Below are 19,945 nucleotides of genomic sequence, written 5' to 3'. Positions count from 1 at the left end.
TTAAAAACTTAGCGTAAATACCCTACTTCTACTCCATTTATGTATTCAGATACAAAATGTATTCAGTTCTATCCATTCTCCTTCTAGAGTAAATCCCTGGGTTTTAGGCAGTTGAGTAAAACATTCTTATGACTGTGAGAGCAGTAATAGAATATTTTTTTCCTTTGTTAAATTATTTCCTCCGGAGCTCATCCTTCGTGATCCTGTTTCTGATCAAACAGTAGTTTATAGCAGAGCTTTGCTTCAGTTAGAATTTGTTTCATAGGAATTGAATACAGAATGAGTTCAACTAAATTCAACAAATTTCATCATTGCATATTTCATTCATTTTTTGCCCCTTAGACATAATTTTATCACTATGCTATTGTATAATGAATGTGGCAAGGACAATTAAGCAATGAAATGCAATGTGGTTAAAGGGCTTCTCAGCTGACCTCATTCACTCTGTCTTTGAAGATACTAAATTGTACTCCTAGGTCTGACTATCAGGAATTTTATGTATTTTAATACAAAGTTTCCTGAAGGTATAAAGATCACAATGCCTGTTATTTACATGTGTACCTGTTGTCCACCACACAATTGTTAGAATCATGCTTTTGGCCTAGTAATTCCAACTGTTTCTTTCAAAATGGATGCTCCCCTCTTTATTTGGGCTGGCTCAGCTCAAATATGTGACAGGTTTTATAACAAATAATATAGTCATGCTTCACAAAATTATAGCATAGGAATATTATTATAATGGTCCTTTCCCAGAAGCAGTGCTATAATTAATGATCTGTCAGCATTTCTATTACAACTGCTATTGTCAGAGGCTTTAAAACGTAATAATTGAAAACATATTTTGCTGAAACATGGCAGAGAAGTCCTCAACCTCTAGGCAGTTTTGGGGCAGGTTTCTTAAGGTAACAAAGCTTATGCAGTCACACTGTCTGTCTATCTGTCTTCCTGTCATTCTGCTCCTAATAAATTTTGACTTTTAGCCAGATCTGACAAAGAAAAATGTCTCCAAGAGAACAAATTTATTTTGGTATTGTGATAGTTGGCAGCCGCGTAGGGATAGAAATACAATGTGTAGTGCCCTCTGGGAGAGAAAGTTAACTTCTGTGTTTAGCCTGCCGGCTAACCAGTCAGCACATCTAAGTCAGAATCAGTCCCAACACATGCTGCATCTGGCCAATAATTGGTGAGTATAACAAGGGCTGGGGATAGTTTGGGGAAGACAGAAACGTGTGGAAGGATGTGTTTGGGCTGAATAAAAACTGGCAGTCTTGCTGGGGTGTGAAGCCAGCGTTGAAAAGTGGATTGTGTAGGTACACTAATACCTAAGAGAGATTGTTAGGAAATCAGGCTCTGATTGCTCATAGAACAAGCTGTCCTTAAAGAAACTCCCTTCCAGTAGGATTAGACTCTTTTTACTTCCTAAACCCTAACTTGTTTTTCTTACCTAAATCCGCTACGGCTTCTATTGCACTCAGTGCTTCCCAGAGGGAAGCTCTTGAGACAGTGCTATTTGTTTAATTGCAGAGGGCTTTTTCAAAGGGATACCTGCATACCTATTCCTCAGATGCTGTCTTCACATCAGTCCTGGTCCTTGTCAGCTCAGAGGAATGAGATGGCCTTAAAAGCAGCCTCAGAAAATCTAAGAGACTTTGGAGTTAATATTGCTAGATTACTGAATGAGTTAATGGGCTCTTTTGATTTAGACAATAAGATTGGAATTTGGATCTTGCCCTTTCAGATGGCTTTTGGAAAGTGTAGAAGCCAAGTTGGATACATGAAAAAAGCTGCATATTCTCAGCATGCAGCAAAAAGTTCCCTTGAAAATATTGCATGAATGGTATGTGGAATACCATATTGTGTCCCAGTTTCTCCTGTCCTTGAAAGGATAATACTGTTAAGGGAGGAAGCAAAACAAGGAGTTTTGAGCATGTTCTGTTGCTGGACAGTTTCCACTGTGTGGCTTCTCATTTACAGCTGGTTGCTGTGTAAAAGATGATTTTCTCTACAAGTCTAGAAACACAAATTCCATTTATGAGGAACTGAAAAATCAACATAGTATTTCTTACGAGTTTCTAGCCATTATAGTTTTGGGTTTTTTTCATGCAGTGGAGTAATAGGTTATGCTTTTGATTTGTTTTTGTAGCATACACCATTATATTGTTTAAAAATGTAAGACATTTCTTTTATTACATACAATGTTAAGACTAGACTTGCTTATGAAATAAACTTAATCAAGAAAACAATATACTCTGGCCTGTTGTCTAACTCTGTATTTAATTGTTATTCAAGGCTTATTGGGTGTTGGTTTCCAACGCTTCGGCAACAAAGACAAGCTAAAATCCAGTCCTTTACAACACCTTTTTGAGGTAAGTTCAGAGAAGACCAACTAGGGACTTCAGGGGACAGTTCATTTACCTTAGCTGTCAATTTTGTACAGAATGGTATGTCTGCAGGGTCATGATGAGACTCACATTGGATTTAAACTACTTTGCTTGAAGGGCCAGTGCTAGCCTGGGCCACGGCAGCAGAGACAGTTTTCACTGGGCAATGGCAGCGGAAACAGGTATCTTTAGGCTGAAAAATACGCCCCATAAGGGAGGTAAGGGTTAAATATGGATACTTAGGTTGCATTGATTGCTGCTACCACCACAGCTGGTTTGACCGATACCAACTATCTTAACTGGGCATAGGTGACCACTGAGTTCACTGTAGTAACTGCAGTAGAAATGGTGTCTTGCATCTAGTGCTGTAGTATGTTGGTTACCAAAGTTGTGAAAAGAAGTGGCATGTATGGTGTAAAAATCCTCTTGTTGCTAGTATTTTTAGAATAAGTAATGTTTAATTTACATTGCTCAATACACGATTCACTCTGGTTGGGGAAAAGGATCTTTAAAGTGTTTTGTATCTAATATGGAGCCTTAGAATATATAGGTAAGGAGGAGTGACCATCACTTTCCAGAATACTGTTCTGGCTCTGCAGAATGCTCTTCTTTCTTCCATAAGCATGAAAGAGCCAGGAGCACTAGAGGGTGCAGTTTCTGCTGACAGGCATTTCAGCAGTAGGAAAGGCTGTTTGATTGCAGGAGGTTGCCCTCTCGGTTGCCCACCATGCCCATCTGCATGCTGCAAGTGCTATAGATCTCATTTCTGTGTCTCAGCGACAAAACTGACTCAGTAGACTGTGCAGGTTAGCAATAAAGATTGAGGTAGTTTAACATGCCTTGTTTTTCCAGGACTAATATGATTTTGGTTGTTGGTTTGCTCCATTCAAATATGCCTAATATCATCTGAGTTAGTATTTATTTCTTCCTTTTTACCAGTTCCTATGTCACTTCTTGTTTCATACAGTGTCATGAGCAAAAAATGTTTTCATCGGTCTTTTGATACTTGTAAGTGATCTTTGGTTGACAATCATGCTGGGTGTAACACGTATATGATGCGTGAGAGAACGGGACTTATATACTTACCTGCACAAACCCAACAACCATAAGGACAGGTGGACAAAATTTTCTGAATGGCTAATGTTCAAGCCCTCATCCTTTAAAAGAAAGATTTCATGTGTTAATGGGGCTTTGTCAGGGTTCTTGTGTGGCACTGTCAGGTGTTTTCTTATGACAAAGCTGAGCTGTGCTTCACCCTCTGAGCTGGATATGGGAACTATTGCTAGTGCTGGTGTTGGGACAGTATGTCACAGGATAACTGTTTCGCATAAATCTGTTTACTGGCAAAGGAACAAACTGTGTTTGAACACTTGGATACTCTCCAGCTGAATACATATTAGGCAGATTGTTTATGTGGCAGAGTAGCTCCTTCTGAGTTTGCCAGCTTCTTTGACATATATACATTTTGTTGGCTTGTTCCCTCATCCCTGAGGCCTGCTCAATAAAAGTGATAGATTCTCAACATGGAGGTGTTTCAGAGCTGTAGGAGTGATTTAAAGAGATGTCAAGAAGTAGTCATATTCTTGTGGTTGTGCATTGCTGCATATTCTCTAATTTTTATTTATAATTTCAGTCCGTTCTTAGGATTTAAATTTCGAATACTTGAATTTTGCACTGAAGCTTTAAAATAATATCTATTGCAGTAGCATGTAGGCTTTATGACCTTAAAAAAAAATTACCTTCAAGTGTAAAGAACAGTATTCAGTCAACTGCAAAAGGTTCTAAAACAGTAATTGTTTAAGACCAAATTAGTTTCTCAAATATTCCCAATTTTATCTGTGTGTTCAGCTGTATTCCTGGTTTATATCAAAACCTGAGACATGTTTCAAAGTGGTGTTTTTTCTGCTGTTGTGTGAAACTAATCTTTCCTATAGTTTGTTTAAAAAGAAAATTTCCATAGCACAATTTCTATATAAATAAATATATAGACAAATGTACCTTTCCAAACCTCTTTGCACCCTCCATTTTGGTCAAGAATCAGGTTCAAATATGTCTTTCGCATTATTTTTGCTTTATAACATCGGGGGGGGGGGGGGGGGTGTCCTAGAATGTGTGAAGCTACTGATGCAGGAGGGGGAACATTCTTCTTGGAAAGGGTTGAATTTTCCCTCTACTTTAAATTTCTTTTTTTGTGGCAGAACTAAGCAAACATTAATCCTTGAGGCTTGTCAGCAGTACTGCCTGTTAAAATCTCTAAAAATCTTGGAACATAAAAGGAAGGGGAAAAGTTCAAGAATTTTGCTGTGGAAGCGCCTTTTTTTTTTTTTTTTTTGATAGGCGGAACCCATTCGAGCAAGGTATTGTTGGCCAATTCCTTGTCTGAACATTGCAGGAGTGAAGTTTTTATAATTATTTTTTATCAAGATTGCAATGATTTGGGGATTAAAATTCCCTTACAAAGACTTAAAAGTTAAACAGCGTTGAACTATTTGGGTCTAAATACATAGTGTAACCACTAGTTAATTATTTTTATGTAGTACTTTAACTTTTTAAAAACTTTTCCATGGGCTTTCAAAATGCTGCATGTGGAAAGCAAGGAATCATTGTTTGGGCAAATATTTGGCCTTTAGATATATAGGAATATGTTATCGTAGGATAGAATCATAGAATATCTCAAGTTGGAAGGGACCCATAAGGATCATCGAGTCCAGCTCCCTGCACCTTGCAGGACTACCTAAAACTAAACCATATGACTGAGAGCGTTGCCCAGACACTCCTTGAACTCAGACAGGCTTGGTGCCATGACCGATTCTCTGGGGAGCCAGTTCCAGTGACCGACCACCCTCTCAGTGAAGAACCTTTTCCTAATGTCCAATCTGAACTTCTCCTGATGCAGCTTCATTCCATTTCCTTGTGTCCTGTTGCTGGTGACTAGAGAGAGGAGATCAGCACCTCCTCCTCCGCTGCCCGCCTTGAGGAAGTTGTAGACTGCAATGAGGTCACCCCTCAGCCTTCCCCAACCTGGAGAGCCAAATTTGTTGTACATAGATAAAGTTGGCTGTTACAAGAGTTTGTAATGCTGTGAGCAAACTGACAGTGCATATGTGTGTGTCTAGTCAGATGTTGACATTCCTACGGTTGACTTCAGCCAGAGAGAGACAGCATGTATTAGTATGGGTGCATAGTACTGGAAGTAAGTGGCTTTTGGATCAGAACTGTTTTGGGGTGGGGGTGGGGCATTGAGGTTGTAAAACATTGAGTCTTATCAACTTTGTGGTCCTCTGAAGAAAAGTCTCTGGTTTAAAAGTCTGTGATGTTTTCCCTTTCATGCATAAATTAGTTCTTCTATATCCTGCTGCTGCAGTTTGTTTCAAGGTAATGAAGAGGACGATAGCGACAGCAGTAAGGAATTACGGCCTTAGTCTTGGTAGGAAATGTGTTCCTTTAACACGGCTTTAAAATTTTGATGTTACAAATGTCATCTTTAAATGTATTTGTATTGTTCTTGTAGAACTTTTCTCTTTTTATTTTTATTGGAGGGAGAGGATTATACTTCTTCAACATTTTCAGTGCCGTTATATTTTAGGTGTATGTGCAGATTAACAAAGCAGCAGAAGATGAAAACACAAAAAAGCTGGCTAAGGATTTCTTTAGAAAACTGGAGGAACACGATGAGCTGACATTGTCACTTTGGAAACAATTTAGAGACTTCAGTATTGAGGAATACATCCGAATTTATAAGGTACAAATCATCCACTGCTGCTTCTGTGTTGTTGGCAAAATGGTCTCTTTATGTCTTGCTCCATCAATCTAATTGACAGTGCACAGCACCTTTGCATCCAAGAGACTGCCAAGCAGCAAACTGACTTAGGAACAGAGGTTGCTGTAATGTTGTCAATTCACTGCCTTTCCAGTAAACTTTACGCTGTTGTGGGGAACATGTTTCTAAATATGCCATGTTATGCCCCATTCTGTTTGGAAAAAGCACAGTAGTTGATTTAACATCCAAGCAGACTGTCACTTTAGTTGCTGACAGCCTAGATACATTTTGTTTAATGGAGTCCATGTAATTGACCCTTTGACTAATTCTCCCTTCTCCGAAGCCCTGAAGCTAGGAGTATGGTGCTAGGCAACAAAGCAAATCAGTGTTAGATAAATACTGTTCAGTTTTGCTTTATCTTTGAAGTCAGCAACAACCCGCTAAATTTAATAGTTTCCATGTAATAAATTTTATTAGGAGATAACTCTGTTTTCACTACTTTTGATCTAATGTTATAATGCAGAGCTGTGTATGTTGCATATTAAATTGAGTGTAAGTAATTATAGCAGCAGGAGTTGTGCTGTAATTACAATAGTAATCAGCGCATAAGTTACCTGCAGGTTGAGTTGAGCTAATATACAGCCATCTGTTGCATACTGTAATCTCAAGAATGGAGCCAGTGTCCACAGTTTCGTGGGAGATGTTTGTGCCACTGACCACAGAATGAATCTTACATATTTGGGAAACAGGAGTGAGATACACCTTCTGCCACTGAATCCAGTCTACTGGTATTAATGCTATGTATCTTACTCAAGAGTCCATCTGAAAACCAGCTAGTGTTTTTTTTTCCCACATTCTTGCAATGAAATTCTGGAATGGGTGCCCCGTTTTGATGGGCTTAGACATTTTTTTCTAACTCAGAGCTCCAAAGAATTTCTGACTCGTTTTATACCACTTCCGTCTTCTAGTATTATTCTTTACTTAAAATTGCTCTTTTCTGTCTCCTTCCTCTTGATGTATTTGTAGAAATTGGTCACGTCTTCTTTTATCCTTGATTGCAAAATTAAAAGAGAAGTGGCCTGCCCCTTCCTCAATAATCCAGATAATCTGGCTGTGCTTTAATTTCTTCCCTGAAACATATCACTGGGTTCATGCTAAGTACTCTACGTTAAGACCTCCTAAGTGAGACACAGCCTTGATAATTCTAGTGGAAAGCTGACCTGTTAGGATAAGTGGGTACTGGGCTGTGTATGCAGCTGCATCATGATGGTCACTCATCATTGATCACGTGATGACTGGTACAGCTAGATCTTTCTCTCCCAGTTCCTTTTCAACCAAATAAGTATCGAGCTGATGGACTGACAGCTTTATTGCCCTCAGTTAAAAACCTTGTCTTTTGTACTATTACATTTTACCTGGATTTGACAGTTAAGGTCATCCTGTCTCTCATAGGTGTACCCTCAGCCTTCCTAGTAATGGTGATTTCTGTGTGCTCAGCAGTGTTTGTGAGCAGCTCCTGCTTTTTTTTTTTTATTATTTTTTAGCATCCTTTTAAAATAGGATTGGTTTCAAGTCCAAGTAACTTCTCTGCAGTCCACTGGTTTCGCCTCCAGCACAGCAAGTTAGAGGCCTACCTCAGATTTTTTTGTACTAATTGCTCTCTCCAGTTTACTCCTAATTTCTCATGAACATTATATCCAACACTGTATTAAACTAAGGGAGGTTAATTCTAATGCAGAAATTGATTAAATCAAAATCCAAACATCCTTTCCTTTTAACAATGAAGTGATATTTCCTGGAATAAAATTAATCTTTGCACTCTATCTGACCTGTGACACAGACCTATCATCTAACTTAATTTGAAGAAATGATTAGCCTCAATCTAACAATGTTTCCCTTCTTTGATATTCTTGGAACTTTTCAGCGTCTAGGAGTGCACTTTGATGAATATTCTGGAGAATCATTTTACCAAGAGAAGTCCCAGGAAGTTCTAAAGATGTTGGAGGATAAAGGACTCCTTCAGAAAACAATGTATGAACTCATTATTCAATCTGTTGGTGTAGTTTACTTAACAACTCAGTTGCATTTCAAATGAAATACGAGTGAGGTGTGTACGTCATCTAAAGGGAAGAGTTTTCTTTAGATGGTTTTGGTAGCTGTTCTAGTAGAAGGCCAACAGGATTTGTGCAATCACAGTTAAAAATTAAGTTTGCCTTTTCTTGTGGCTGGCACAGAAGCCTGGCCGTGACAAATTAGGTACAATGACAGTGTTCAACTCCTAATGGCCTTTTTAGGCTGTTTATTAGTTTGGTAGCTGCATGTGCCATTTAACGAGCAGAGTTAGATGAGATCCTTGCCTTGATGTGCTGCCTGGCTGAACTGGGACAGAAACTGTAGTCATGGAGTGCACCAGAATGTGGGCAGGCGGCTCCCTGGCATCAGCAGTGGTGACAACAAACTTAGAGGAATGGCCTTCAAAAATACTTAAATGGTACAGTCATTCAAAGAAAAGAATGAGATTCTCTAGAGTGAGGGGGGGTTCTATGGCAAGAGGCCTTCATTTTGGTTCTGACCTCTATCTTACCTGAACTTTACCTGTATTTTGGATCTGGCTTGCAGTTACTTCAGTGTTTTCTCTCAACTTACAGAAAAGGAACAGGAATTGTGGATCTTTCAGAAAAGAAAGACCTCTCATCGTTTTCCACCGTCATGCGTAGTGATGGGACATCACTTTATATAACAAGGCAAGTAGCCCATCTGTTTTTCTTGCCATTTATTTTGCCAGTAAACTTTTGTACATGATTATATATGTAACTGGTAGTACAGGTTTTGAAGCTTTTTATTTCTGGGATGGAACACTTTGCCGAATGAATAGTTGTAACTGGAACTAGCTGTGTAACTATGGTGGGATGAAAATGACTCAGGAAAAACAACGGCTTTTAAATATTTTTCCTCCCCTTAAGCAGTCTGTTAGTAAATTTCCTCTTTCCATATAATACTTTCTCCAGCTACTGACTTTGAAAATAAAGCTGGCATCTCTTCATCTAATAAACACTTGCCAAATAATGAAGGTTTTAGAAAGACCGTTGCTTAAAATGTTTATTGGCAGTGTGATGCAGAAAAAAATGGCTTGTTCAGCCATGTCTTCATTGACTCAGTGGACCACCAGCACTGTACCATCAATTTTATCACTGTTTTCCTGCCTTCTCATCAGTATCCTAAAATTCGTCTTGGGTATTTTAATATGGAAGCCTTAACACTTTCTTTGTGCCAGTAATGTAAATAAATCAGATGTCTAGCCCTCAGGGTAAACTGTATACAGCTTTTCAGGACAAGGGTATTAGAGAGATGCTGCAGTCAATCCTGCACAATCCTGCACAGCTGCTGAATCCTGTAGCCAGATGGAGGCAAGGCTGCCACAGCGCCATGACCACAGATCCCACCAGTAGTGAGACTGCGCAGCTATTCCCAGTAGGCACACAAGCACACATGCAAATGTGCACAGAGCCAGCCAAACAGGGCGACAGAGACAAAACCACTCAGCGCTCAGACAGCACGAATGGCTTCATTTTGTTCCCCTCTGGCTGGTTAGGGTGAAGGTTTAATAGTGTGAAGCAATATACATGTATGTATGTGTGTATATATGTACACACGTATGTATGTGATATATATTATCTACATAAGTAATATAAATATGTATTATATGTATAGAGTATGTATACACAATGTGGATCTCTCCAGTAGCTGAGCTTCAGCACTCAGTCTGCCCATTAGCTGGCCCCTGGATCCCCAGGTCTCCCCAGTTGCTGGCACTTGGGCATGCGAGCCCCCAAGGCCCATAGCCCCACTGCAGTTGCTGGTACAGACACAGCAGATCCCTCTGGTAACTGGGCTTAGACATGCGGTCCATCCAGCAGCTAGCCCTGGATCATCACTCTCCCCTGTTGCCTCCTACATAGAGACACACATGTACACAGGCGGGTCTCTCGGTTAACCCCCAGGCCCCATGATCTCTCTGAGAGTTGGCCTGGACCCCCTGATACCGACAGTACAGACTCCTCTGGGTGCCTCATCTTTGAAGACACACACGTGCCTGGCTTTACCTACTTGCTGGCTAGATCAGCTTGATATTTGCTGTCAATCACATGTGGACTTGTGTGCCCTCACTCCAGTTGTTGGCAGCAGAGACACCTTGGCCCCTGTAACCCATGGTCAGACTCCAGTTGCTATCACTTAATTTCACTTACCTCCAGTCCCTTCAGTTGCTGGCACCACAGATGCATGGCCTGTATGACCTGTAGTCCCCAACTCCAGTTGCTGATGCTTAGACCTCCAAACACACATGCACACAGAAGAGAGACCCCCTCACCCAGGAAAAGTTTGAAATGAATTTTAATGAGAAGACAGGACAGACTGTGCTGATCAGGCGCAGGGCACAACCGGACAAACATACTAACCAGCAATCGGTTTACAAGCCACCTGCCCCTTTTATCATCTTCTCCCTCTCTTTTCCCATCTTTGGTTCCTCCCCTAAGCACCCCATAATAAGTCTTGTGCAATTGCAAAATGCTTTTCCCTTGCATCCCATGTCCCTTAGGCAGTAACCTCCCTCAGTCAGAAGGTGGTCCAGAGTGCTGCTCCTGGTGACCCCTGAGGTGGGTTTCAGACTGGGACATGGGGCTGATGGCTCTCCTGTGACAGCCCTGCGAGGGGCACAAGCAAGTTGTTTCTCTGTACTACTTTGTGCGTGTGAACATGAGCTTTTTATCATACAACCTAACACTGAGCACTGGGTTAGTTTTCCAGGAGAGGGATGTTTCTCTCAAGTCTCCCAGCTGATTGATGGTCCCAGTAGGCAGACAGAGACCAGACTTACTCTGTGCATAAGAACTGTTTCCTCAGTACTTTTCATAACTGATGGTTTAAAAAAACATTTCAAACACATTGTGAACAAAGTATACCTGTCCTCTTTTGTGTGTAAAGTATACATGGATCCCTCTAATCTGGCAGTCCTCTTCCCTCAATAAGAGTAGGTTATTTTCCCAGGAGGCAAATAATGAGGTATGTTTGAGTGGAAGTCCAAATAGTTTCTCATTATCTCTTTCAGAGATCTTGCTGCTGCTATAGACCGAATGAATAAGCATAGCTGGGATACTATGATTTATGTGGTAAGTAATTCTAGATTCACCAAACACTTTTGAGCCTGACTCTTGCCAATAATCCAGGGGGCCTCTTGCTCCCAATATGACTTCGGCACATAGTATTTTTGGCAGTAAAATAGATGCCCTTACTGCCCAGCAACTGTGCCTCAATGTGGCAGTGTTTCTTGGTTCTATTTCAGTTCATGACCCACAGAACAGCTGAAAAATCAGCTCTGGAGTTATTCTCTGTTTTAAAAATTCATTGCAATTTGTTTTAAAGGATCTTTTACTCAATTGACATTGTATTTTCTATATAAATGTTGTAATTAATATTTAAACAAGTCAGAAAAAGCTGTTAGTGTTATAAGGGGTTGTAAAATGTTTAATTTAGAAATTTAGAAATTAATGTTCTAAAATGAATCTAAGTCTAAAGTCCTGATATCTTATCTGAAATGTAAATTTTTATGGCTTTGAACAGTGCCTCGGTTTCATTATGTAGAAATCGCACATCAAGTACTGTTTAATCAATCTGGAGCAGTTGTAGACAGGGAATCTTTTTTTATGTTTCTTGGTTTGATTATTTTGCCGTTCAACAATTCCAGCAGTATCAGTAGTGAATAGCAGTATTATCTTCTCACTTGTGTGAAACTTTTTTTGCTTTAGTATTACCAAGGACATATCACATGATGCTTTTAAATTTTATTTTTCCCAGATTTAGAAAAAACATTTTTAAAACCATGTTTTATTATGTGAAGTCAATTAAAGACCCATGGAAAAAATCCGCAGGTTTCTGGCATGTTCTTTGTGATGTGTTTGGTAATGCCCATAAATCTTCTCTGGTGCAACTCTTTCAAAAGCCAGTATAATGTTACAAATACCATGATTCAGGGGAGGGGGAGAGATCAGTAAGCGTAAAATTAAATACCCAGATAGTTTAAAGTGCGACTTTTAGTTAAGTCACATTCCTCCTTTTATTTTCAGTGTTCAGGAAGTTTCCACTAACTTGTCATTGCCATAGGTGGTCATAGAACAGGAGGTTTTTTGTTGTGTTTTTTGTGGGGAGGTTACCTCTACTGACTGGAACATAGTAGATTCACTGGCATCGAAGAGCAGCGTGGCTGTGAAACTGCAATGCATTAGGAGTTAAGGAAGCTTCCTGCCTAGTTCATGTGGGCAGGTATTATTTGGTTTTTTTTATAGCATGAGGTAGTAGGGACCAAGGGAGAAGGAACAATTAGAAAGAAAGAAAATAACCGGGTATTTTGCACAAATTAGGATGAGGGCTCAATGTTAAGCTGATGGAGTTAGCAAGTACAGAAGCAATAGTCTTGAGCTGACTGGCTGCTCACAGCTGAACTCCAGTAACTGTTCACTTCCTTGCCTGGGCCTCTTTGATCTACTCCTAGTCCAAACAGATACGGCAGCAAAACCAGACAGTGGCGTGATCGATGTGACTGTTATAATCAATGTCTCATTCAAGTTGGAAATGACAGATTAGCCTGCCTAGTCCTGTTCTCTCGACCTTGCTAAGGTTGCATAGTTTTTGGATAACATGGTTAGTATTTCTATCATTTCTGACTTTCTGAGGGCTGAGAAAGTGGGTCATAAAATGAGAGGGCGACAACATGAGCTGTTAAGAGAGTTTGTGGGACAGATAGCCTGATGAGGGAACTGCCAGCCTTGCTGAGTTTTGCTGCTGTTTTGTGGCAGTGCTTTGTAGTGGGTTAGGACTTTACTCAGTGCTACCAGAGGCAGGAGAATTTCATGGGTTTAAGTAAGAACACCAATTATTTTAGTCTTTTATTATTAAATACAGATGTATTTCAGAATCCCGATCTTGTTACAAGAAAATTGTTTAGAGGTTCTTGAGTCTTACTTCATAAGATCATCTTATTTTCATCAGATCAACTTGTTTAAAAGAACATTGAATTGGTTTATTAGTTGTACTGCTGTAAATCAGTGTATTCACCAATTTATATTTTAAAACAGTCCTACTTATTTCATAAAAATGCAGTGATATGAGCAAAATATTCAAAACACTTAAAAACGTGACGTATTATTAAAGAGGTGCTAAGATTCCATTGAATGTTAAAACAGGAGATGAAAACACTTTTATATATGAAGAATTAAATATAATCCACACTGTCAGACTGCAAACTTCTCCCTTAAAGTTAACCACTTAGACTACATTTGGACATGTATAATTTTGGGGCCTGTAAGGAAAAAAAAACTGCCATTCTTCATAATACGAATCTTCTTTTTGAGCATTTGTGTTATTTTTGCCATGCTGTGAAGCTATGAAAATAAAGTAGTTTTATGAAATGGTAGTGTCTGCAGGTTCATCTTTTTTAACCTACTTACACATCCGTGTTTTAAGTATTACTTTTAGACAGAGATGAAGTTGTGTGGTACTCTAGTATTTATTTCCATCCTTCTTAACAAATTTGGTTTTCATGCAGTTTTAATTATGTGGATTGTTCAAGCATAATAAAACACTCATTGTTATGCTTCTTGCAGTATCACACAGCATCCCAAAACCACAGGAGTTGATGCTTAGTTTTCAGGTGGCCAGCTGAAACCTGGAATTCAGCTTGTACTGCCTGATAGGTATTCTTATCTTGGCCTCTCTTTTCATGTTCTTTTTTCCGTGGAAGTTTAAAGGATTATTTAAAAAGCTATTAGATTATTATTAGATTATTTTCTGCTAATGATTTTAAATATTCTTCTATAAGCTATTTCTATATACATTGGTCAAGACAAGTAATTACAAACTTAAGTCAGCTTTTAGTTTAGTTTTAGCTGAAAATTCTGTTCTGTAAACAGTCACGAAGAAGCAATTAAGTTCAGAAGAATTGGAGTCTTTTGTCAGTGAGTATTGTCATGATTTTTTACAGTATCTACTCACAAAAGACTGCCATCCTTCAAAGAGGCTTTTAAATGCTGTGATTGTGGTCCACGTGGTGAGGGACACGCTGTTGTGCACACAAAACAAAACGAGTTTCTGTCATAGAATGTATAATCTCTTGTAAAACAGGAGAACAGGGATAAATTCAGACCTAGAGGGAAGCAGAGGAAACAGCGAGGCAGCATTGGCCAGTACAGTGAGCTGGCCTTAATCTAAACTTTATAAAGTTTATTGTGAGATCTTTTAGTGAGAGAGATCTGGCTTTTTAACAGGTACAGAGAGCTTCTCTCATATGTAAGGTGTGTGGAAAAGAGTTTGGAAGGCCTTGTTTGAAATGATGACTACCGCTGTCTGTTTATCAGCCTTGCTTGTGAATCGGCACAGAGAGAGGTGATGCATTGGAGCAGAGCAGGTGATGAGGAACTGTGAAAGAGGAGGCAGGTGCTTGAGACTTGATAAAATGGTAGAGTTGAGAAAACAACACAGATAGGCACTTCACTCACTGCTCACTCCCTGTCTTGGAAGACCAAACAAATAAGGAAATAGTGGTTATTTGGTTATCACTGCACTGTTTTTTAAGGAGGGATGAAGGAGTCTTTGTAGTCAAAGCAACTAGGTAGGAAAGTGAACTTTGTAGCAGCAGGTTTAGCTAGAAACACAACCGAAGATCATTGTTAGACATAAACTTCCATCAGAAGCTGTCTTAAGTCATAGGAGAGAGTAACTGGAAGTGGAAGAGAGTACAAGATTTCATTAATATGAAAATGTGATCATGTATACTTTTTTTTTTTTTTTACATTATGCATCTGACTTATGATGTAAAGCTCCACAAATCATGCTGGAGACAAAAGAAACTAGTGGGTTCTGGAGACAGAGAGTTTAAAGAGACGTTCTGTTTCTAAGCCAAAGGAACCTTAAAGTTTGGTGATGTAAAACATGGGAATAGAACAAGAGCAGCAAAGTTCTGAAGTGAAAACGGAGGCATTTTGTTTGATGGGCAGCTCACAGGTTATGTGAAACTAAAGAACATCAAGGTTTCATTTCAGTTCATGGCTTTGCCTTCGTGACCTAGGAATAATAATTTTTTAAAAGGTAAATCACTTTTTCTGACAAGATGCAAAATCCTATTGCCATAGATTCCAGCTGTTACACTTTTCAAGTCTTGCCTGTCTTCATAGGTCTTGATTCTGCTTGCAGTGACTTACTGGCACAGTATCTGTGGTGTTGTGTGTTTATGTATTAAAAGCTAATCCTTATAAAACTTGGAGTGTTTTCTGATATGCACCAATTCTGTTCCTTAGACAGATAAAAGTCAAAGTAATCACTTTCAACATTTGTTCCAAATACTGAAGCTCATGGGTTATGACTGGGCAGAAAGGTATGTATTTATGAATCTTAATTATATACCTTTTTTTCTCTCTTTTTTTATCTTTTTTTCTCTCCTCTTTTTTCTCTCCTCTTTTTTCTCTCCTCTTTTTTCTCTCCTCTTTTTTCTCTCCTCTTTTTTCTCTCCTCTTTTTTCTCTCCTCTTTTTTCTCTCCTCTTTTTTCTCTCCTCTTTTTTCTCTCCTCTTTTTTCTCTCCTCTTTTTTCTCTCCTCTTTTTTCTCTCCTCTTTTTTCTCTCCTCTTTTTTTCTCTTTTTGAATGTGTAATAGGTCCATTGGAATTTCAGTGGAGTGCTCTTTTGAAGAGAATCTCCTGAATGTGTCCACCTGCCACCACACTGTAGCACATCATGTAGGCATTTTGGATGAAACTAAGCTACAAGATGTGCTGCTGGTGCGCAACTAATGAACTCCAGAGTGCAAGCAGACATTTGGCTTGGACCCAACTAATGCTAGTCCAATAAGGAGGAAAAAATAAGAAAACAAAACCCTCAGAATTGTGTGCAATGTGGGCCTCAGGTCCTCGGCACCAACCTTTTCACGCTATCTGTCTGCTCCTGCTGGTCTGCTTTGTTTGCAAAGGGAGACATTGCCATGTGTTCAGGATGTGAAAAACAGCCCTGTCTCTCATTTAACAGGTCGTTCATAACTGCTTGATGTAAAAATGGGAAAAAGGGAAACAATCTTTCAGAGACTTTATGGCATAGCTTCTGGGATATTGTGTGATTGCATATTAAACGATTACTTCTTGAAGTACGATATTTTAGCAGAGATCTGAATCTGAGTTTGTATCATGCTTCAGGCTTGAAATATCTGTTGCAGAGAAATGTATCCTCACTGTTATTCATTGTAATTACCAATCTTGTTAGCAATCTGAGCAAAGGTCAATAATGGATCTGTAGACTAAATCATATTCCTCTCTGACAGACAGCATGTCTTTTGTGGTTAAATATAGGATTTTAGCCTTCAGGAATATTAGTCTGCCTCCTTTCACAGTGCTTAAAGTTGCATTAAAATTACCTTAGGTTATGGATCCAGAATAATGCTTGGGATTATTGTGAGCAGAAGCAATGAATGTTTTATTATTAGCAATGATTAATTACACTTTTATTTTAATGTGGCCACAATAGAATTATTATAACTCCCTTTCTAATGTTATTAACAGATCTGTGTTGCCACAGTAATTCGATCTGTCTACATCCTGCCTCTCCTCAATTTATTGCAATTTATTGCATTGAGTCCTCTGTACTAAAGCTAGTAGCAAGAGAGGTTCCCAAGAGCACGCAAATGACCAGGTTATCATAACTCTGATCACAATTTTCCCATTATATAATAAGTATGGAGCTTTGGTTGGTGAAATGAGTTACTGATTATATCACCAAGCTTCCCACGTTGGAGCGCTATTTATTCAGCTGTTATTGCTGTTTCCTGGTAAGAATCCAGCTCTGAACAAACACTGCAAACATTTCTCTTGATTAAAATGTAATTTTAGGTCCTGCTGCTTTTCAACACAGGTGCCAGCATGTGTCTTTTGGACTAGTTCAAGGGATGAAGACTCGGAGAGGAGAAGTAATTTTCCTGGAAGATGTTTTAAATGAAGTTCGCTCAAGGATGTTACAAAACATGGCTTCCGCAAAAAGTTAGCTATTTCAGGTCTTATTAATTTCTTCTGATGTTCTGTGTTGATCAAAACCATGTTGTCTTTTCTACCCTACACTTTTCCCTGCATCAGACTAGTCGCAGTGATACGCCCTGATCTGTGCACTTTTTGTATCGCACATAGTATAGACAATGTTAAAATAATCCTTTGCAACCCTGTGAATGTCCCTAAATTATGATTTGCAAATTTTAACATGCAGTGAAATTATTTCATCATGCTTTTGCACTGGGAAGGAAGTACCTGCCTTTGGGGGACAACAGTTGCTTTTTTCTGGAGGGACGAGCTAGTCAGTAGTGGGATTGGGGCTGGAGTTCAGGGAACAGTCAGATTTCATCCAAAGGTTTTGTAGCTCTGACAGTTTTCTCTGGCAAGATTGACTGTAGCTTGTGTGCAACTACTGCCTTGTCATCCTCCCAGCCTCATGACTGTTTCCGGAGTCCCCAGGAGGTCACTGCTCTGCAGCAGAATCTGCTGAAGGGGATGTTTGCCTGCACCTCGGGCTGTGGCTGTTTCTTCTTGATGCAGTAAAGATTCAAGCAGTTCCCAGTGAAATGCTGCCCCCTCTTGTGCTTTCTGGAGTTAGGTGCTGAATTGAATCAATGAACTGATCAGGTTAAGTAGTGGGCATCTTCCTTGTTCTGCCTCCTCAGCTTTTTTAATCTGGATAATTTTGCTTGTAGAGTGGACAAGGAGAAGGGGGGGCAGGCAGAATGATAGAATGGTGACCCTCGGTTCAAACCAATTTTACTGCAGAGAGGGATGGAGCTTAGAGCTCCAGTTTAAAGGTCAGTATCATCGCTGAGTGCAAAGCAGACTTATTTTTATGCTGGACTGAACTGACACGGCAGAGGTACAGACCCATGTTCCATTGCACAAGGAGTAGGCAGAAGAACAGCTAAAAGAAGTAATGTGTTCAGATGGCACTGCAGCATTCCCCAGAGCTTATCCGTTAGATCCTAAATCCTACCTGTGCTTGTAGAAATTTTCCCCCCATGTTTGAATTCCTGCCTTACTTCCCCTTTCTTAAATTTGAAATCCTAAATCCTTGACTCATAACAATGTCTTCAATGTTTGAAAAGTGTTTGGATACACAGTGAAAGATATTACAAACTTGTGTGTGGCATCAAAATGCCTCACTGTCATTGAAAAGATTTTGGGAGCTGGGCATCTAACAGCCAATGCTAGCTTTAAAAATCATGCTTCTGTGGAGCTGGAGCTGGTTAGTGAAATACCTTTGTATAAACTCTTTCTTTGCTATTAACTGTACACAGTTCTTCTTTCCATTATTGGCATCCTTTTTCTTTCTACTCATCTCAATGAAACCTGAAGTCCATGTAAATCCTCTCTATAATGCTTATTATTTCCTTTGCCGCTTTACTTTCTCGTAGATAGCTTTGTCTGTGTCTCATCAAGCATCTAAACAAAAGCCTGAATTCAGAGACAGTTGTTCTGCTTTGAAACAAATTTCAGTTATGAAATGTAATAATGTAATCTAAACATACTTGTCTTTGTGAATGAATAGCCAGTCTGAGACTTCTGAGGGCTATGAACTATCCTCACACTTTTCAAGCTTAATCCTTTCTGAATTTTGTAAATAGCAAAGGTACGAGTAGTGTGAACTACTCCAAGTTGTCTCAGTTGGCTTTGCTAACCTGGCACGAAGAAATAGCAAAGCAAAAGACAGAAATCTAAGTGTACTGAAACTGTACTGCAAAACTGTTTCAGCTTAAGTGGTGCCTTAAGAGAACAGCTGACTTGTCCATATTCTGCTGTTAGTGGGAAATCAGCTGGGACAGGAAATTGTAAGCTGAACTCTGCAAATTTAATAGATTACATATACCACAATAAAAACATGCACTTGGCCCTTGCTGAAGTGGAACAGATTTGCCTTGTAAAAGACTATGATAAGAGTCTTCCTTTCTCTCCAGTAGAGACAAACAGGAAGAGGAGACCCTGGTAGAGTGCACTGTGATCTGAGTTTAAAAATAGAAAGCGTTATGTATGTCAAAAGCATTGCCTTTTTACTAGGCAAGGTTGTCGGTCCAAAAACAAGTACTTGATTTCCCAGAAGACCCAGCATCTAAAGTGCTGTTATGTAGGCAAGTTTACTGTACTTCTGATGAACTGGAGCACCAGCTTGGCCCTGTGAACTTCCCTGTGAGACAGGGAATGAAACAGGTCCTTCGGTGAATTTCTGTACACAACAGCATGCTGCTTATCTGCTGAAGAACATCACTTGAGTTGTGAAAAAGCTGGAAATAGCTTTGCAGACATGTTTCTGCAGCTGTTGTGAGGACATTATCTCTTAGTCTCTTCCAGATTAATTAGGTTTTGTAACGATAGACTTAAGTTCAGTCTATTTAGTTAGAGGAGCTTTGGAGAGGTTCTTGTCATGTCTCCCCACGGAGAAGGGCAAATCTAGCCTGACTAATCTAGTGGCCTTCTGTGATTGAGTGACTGCATCAGTGGACAAGGGAAGAGCTATGGGTGTCATCTACCTGGACTTCTGTAAGGCCTTTGATAGGGTCCCCCACAATATTCTTACCTCTGAATTGGAGAGATACGGATTTGACGGGTGGACTGTTAGATGGATAAGGAATTGGCTGGATGGCCATGTCCAAAGAGTTATATGTCAGTGGCTCAATGTCCAAGGTGGAAACCAGTAACAAGTGGCATCCCTCAAGGGTCTGTACTGGGACCAATACTATTTGAT

The 19,945-nt window shown here is 39.5% G+C and overlaps 1 protein-coding gene across 1 annotated transcript in view; it reads left to right on the top strand.

Moving 5' to 3' along the window:
* Nucleotides 1-19,945, top strand: part of RARS2 (arginyl-tRNA synthetase 2, mitochondrial) — a 40,643-nt gene that overhangs the window by 12,517 nt on the left and 8,181 nt on the right. The window contains exons 8-14 of the mRNA XM_075498333.1: nt 2,290-2,366; nt 5,968-6,123; nt 8,066-8,172; nt 8,790-8,885; nt 11,249-11,309; nt 15,489-15,565; nt 17,087-17,211. Of these exons, the coding sequence (XP_075354448.1) occupies nt 2,290-2,366; nt 5,968-6,123; nt 8,066-8,172; nt 8,790-8,885; nt 11,249-11,309; nt 15,489-15,565; nt 17,087-17,211 (699 nt within the window). The remainder of the gene's footprint in view (nt 1-2,289; nt 2,367-5,967; nt 6,124-8,065; nt 8,173-8,789; nt 8,886-11,248; nt 11,310-15,488; nt 15,566-17,086; nt 17,212-19,945) is intronic.

This window comes from Mycteria americana, chromosome 3, assembly GCF_035582795.1.
Source record: "Mycteria americana isolate JAX WOST 10 ecotype Jacksonville Zoo and Gardens chromosome 3, USCA_MyAme_1.0, whole genome shotgun sequence".
In the NCBI taxonomy this organism is placed as follows: Eukaryota; Metazoa; Chordata; class Aves; order Ciconiiformes; family Ciconiidae; genus Mycteria; species Mycteria americana.
The sequence above is the reverse complement of the archived record's forward strand: the minus strand, read 5'-3'. Positions and strand labels throughout refer to the sequence as shown.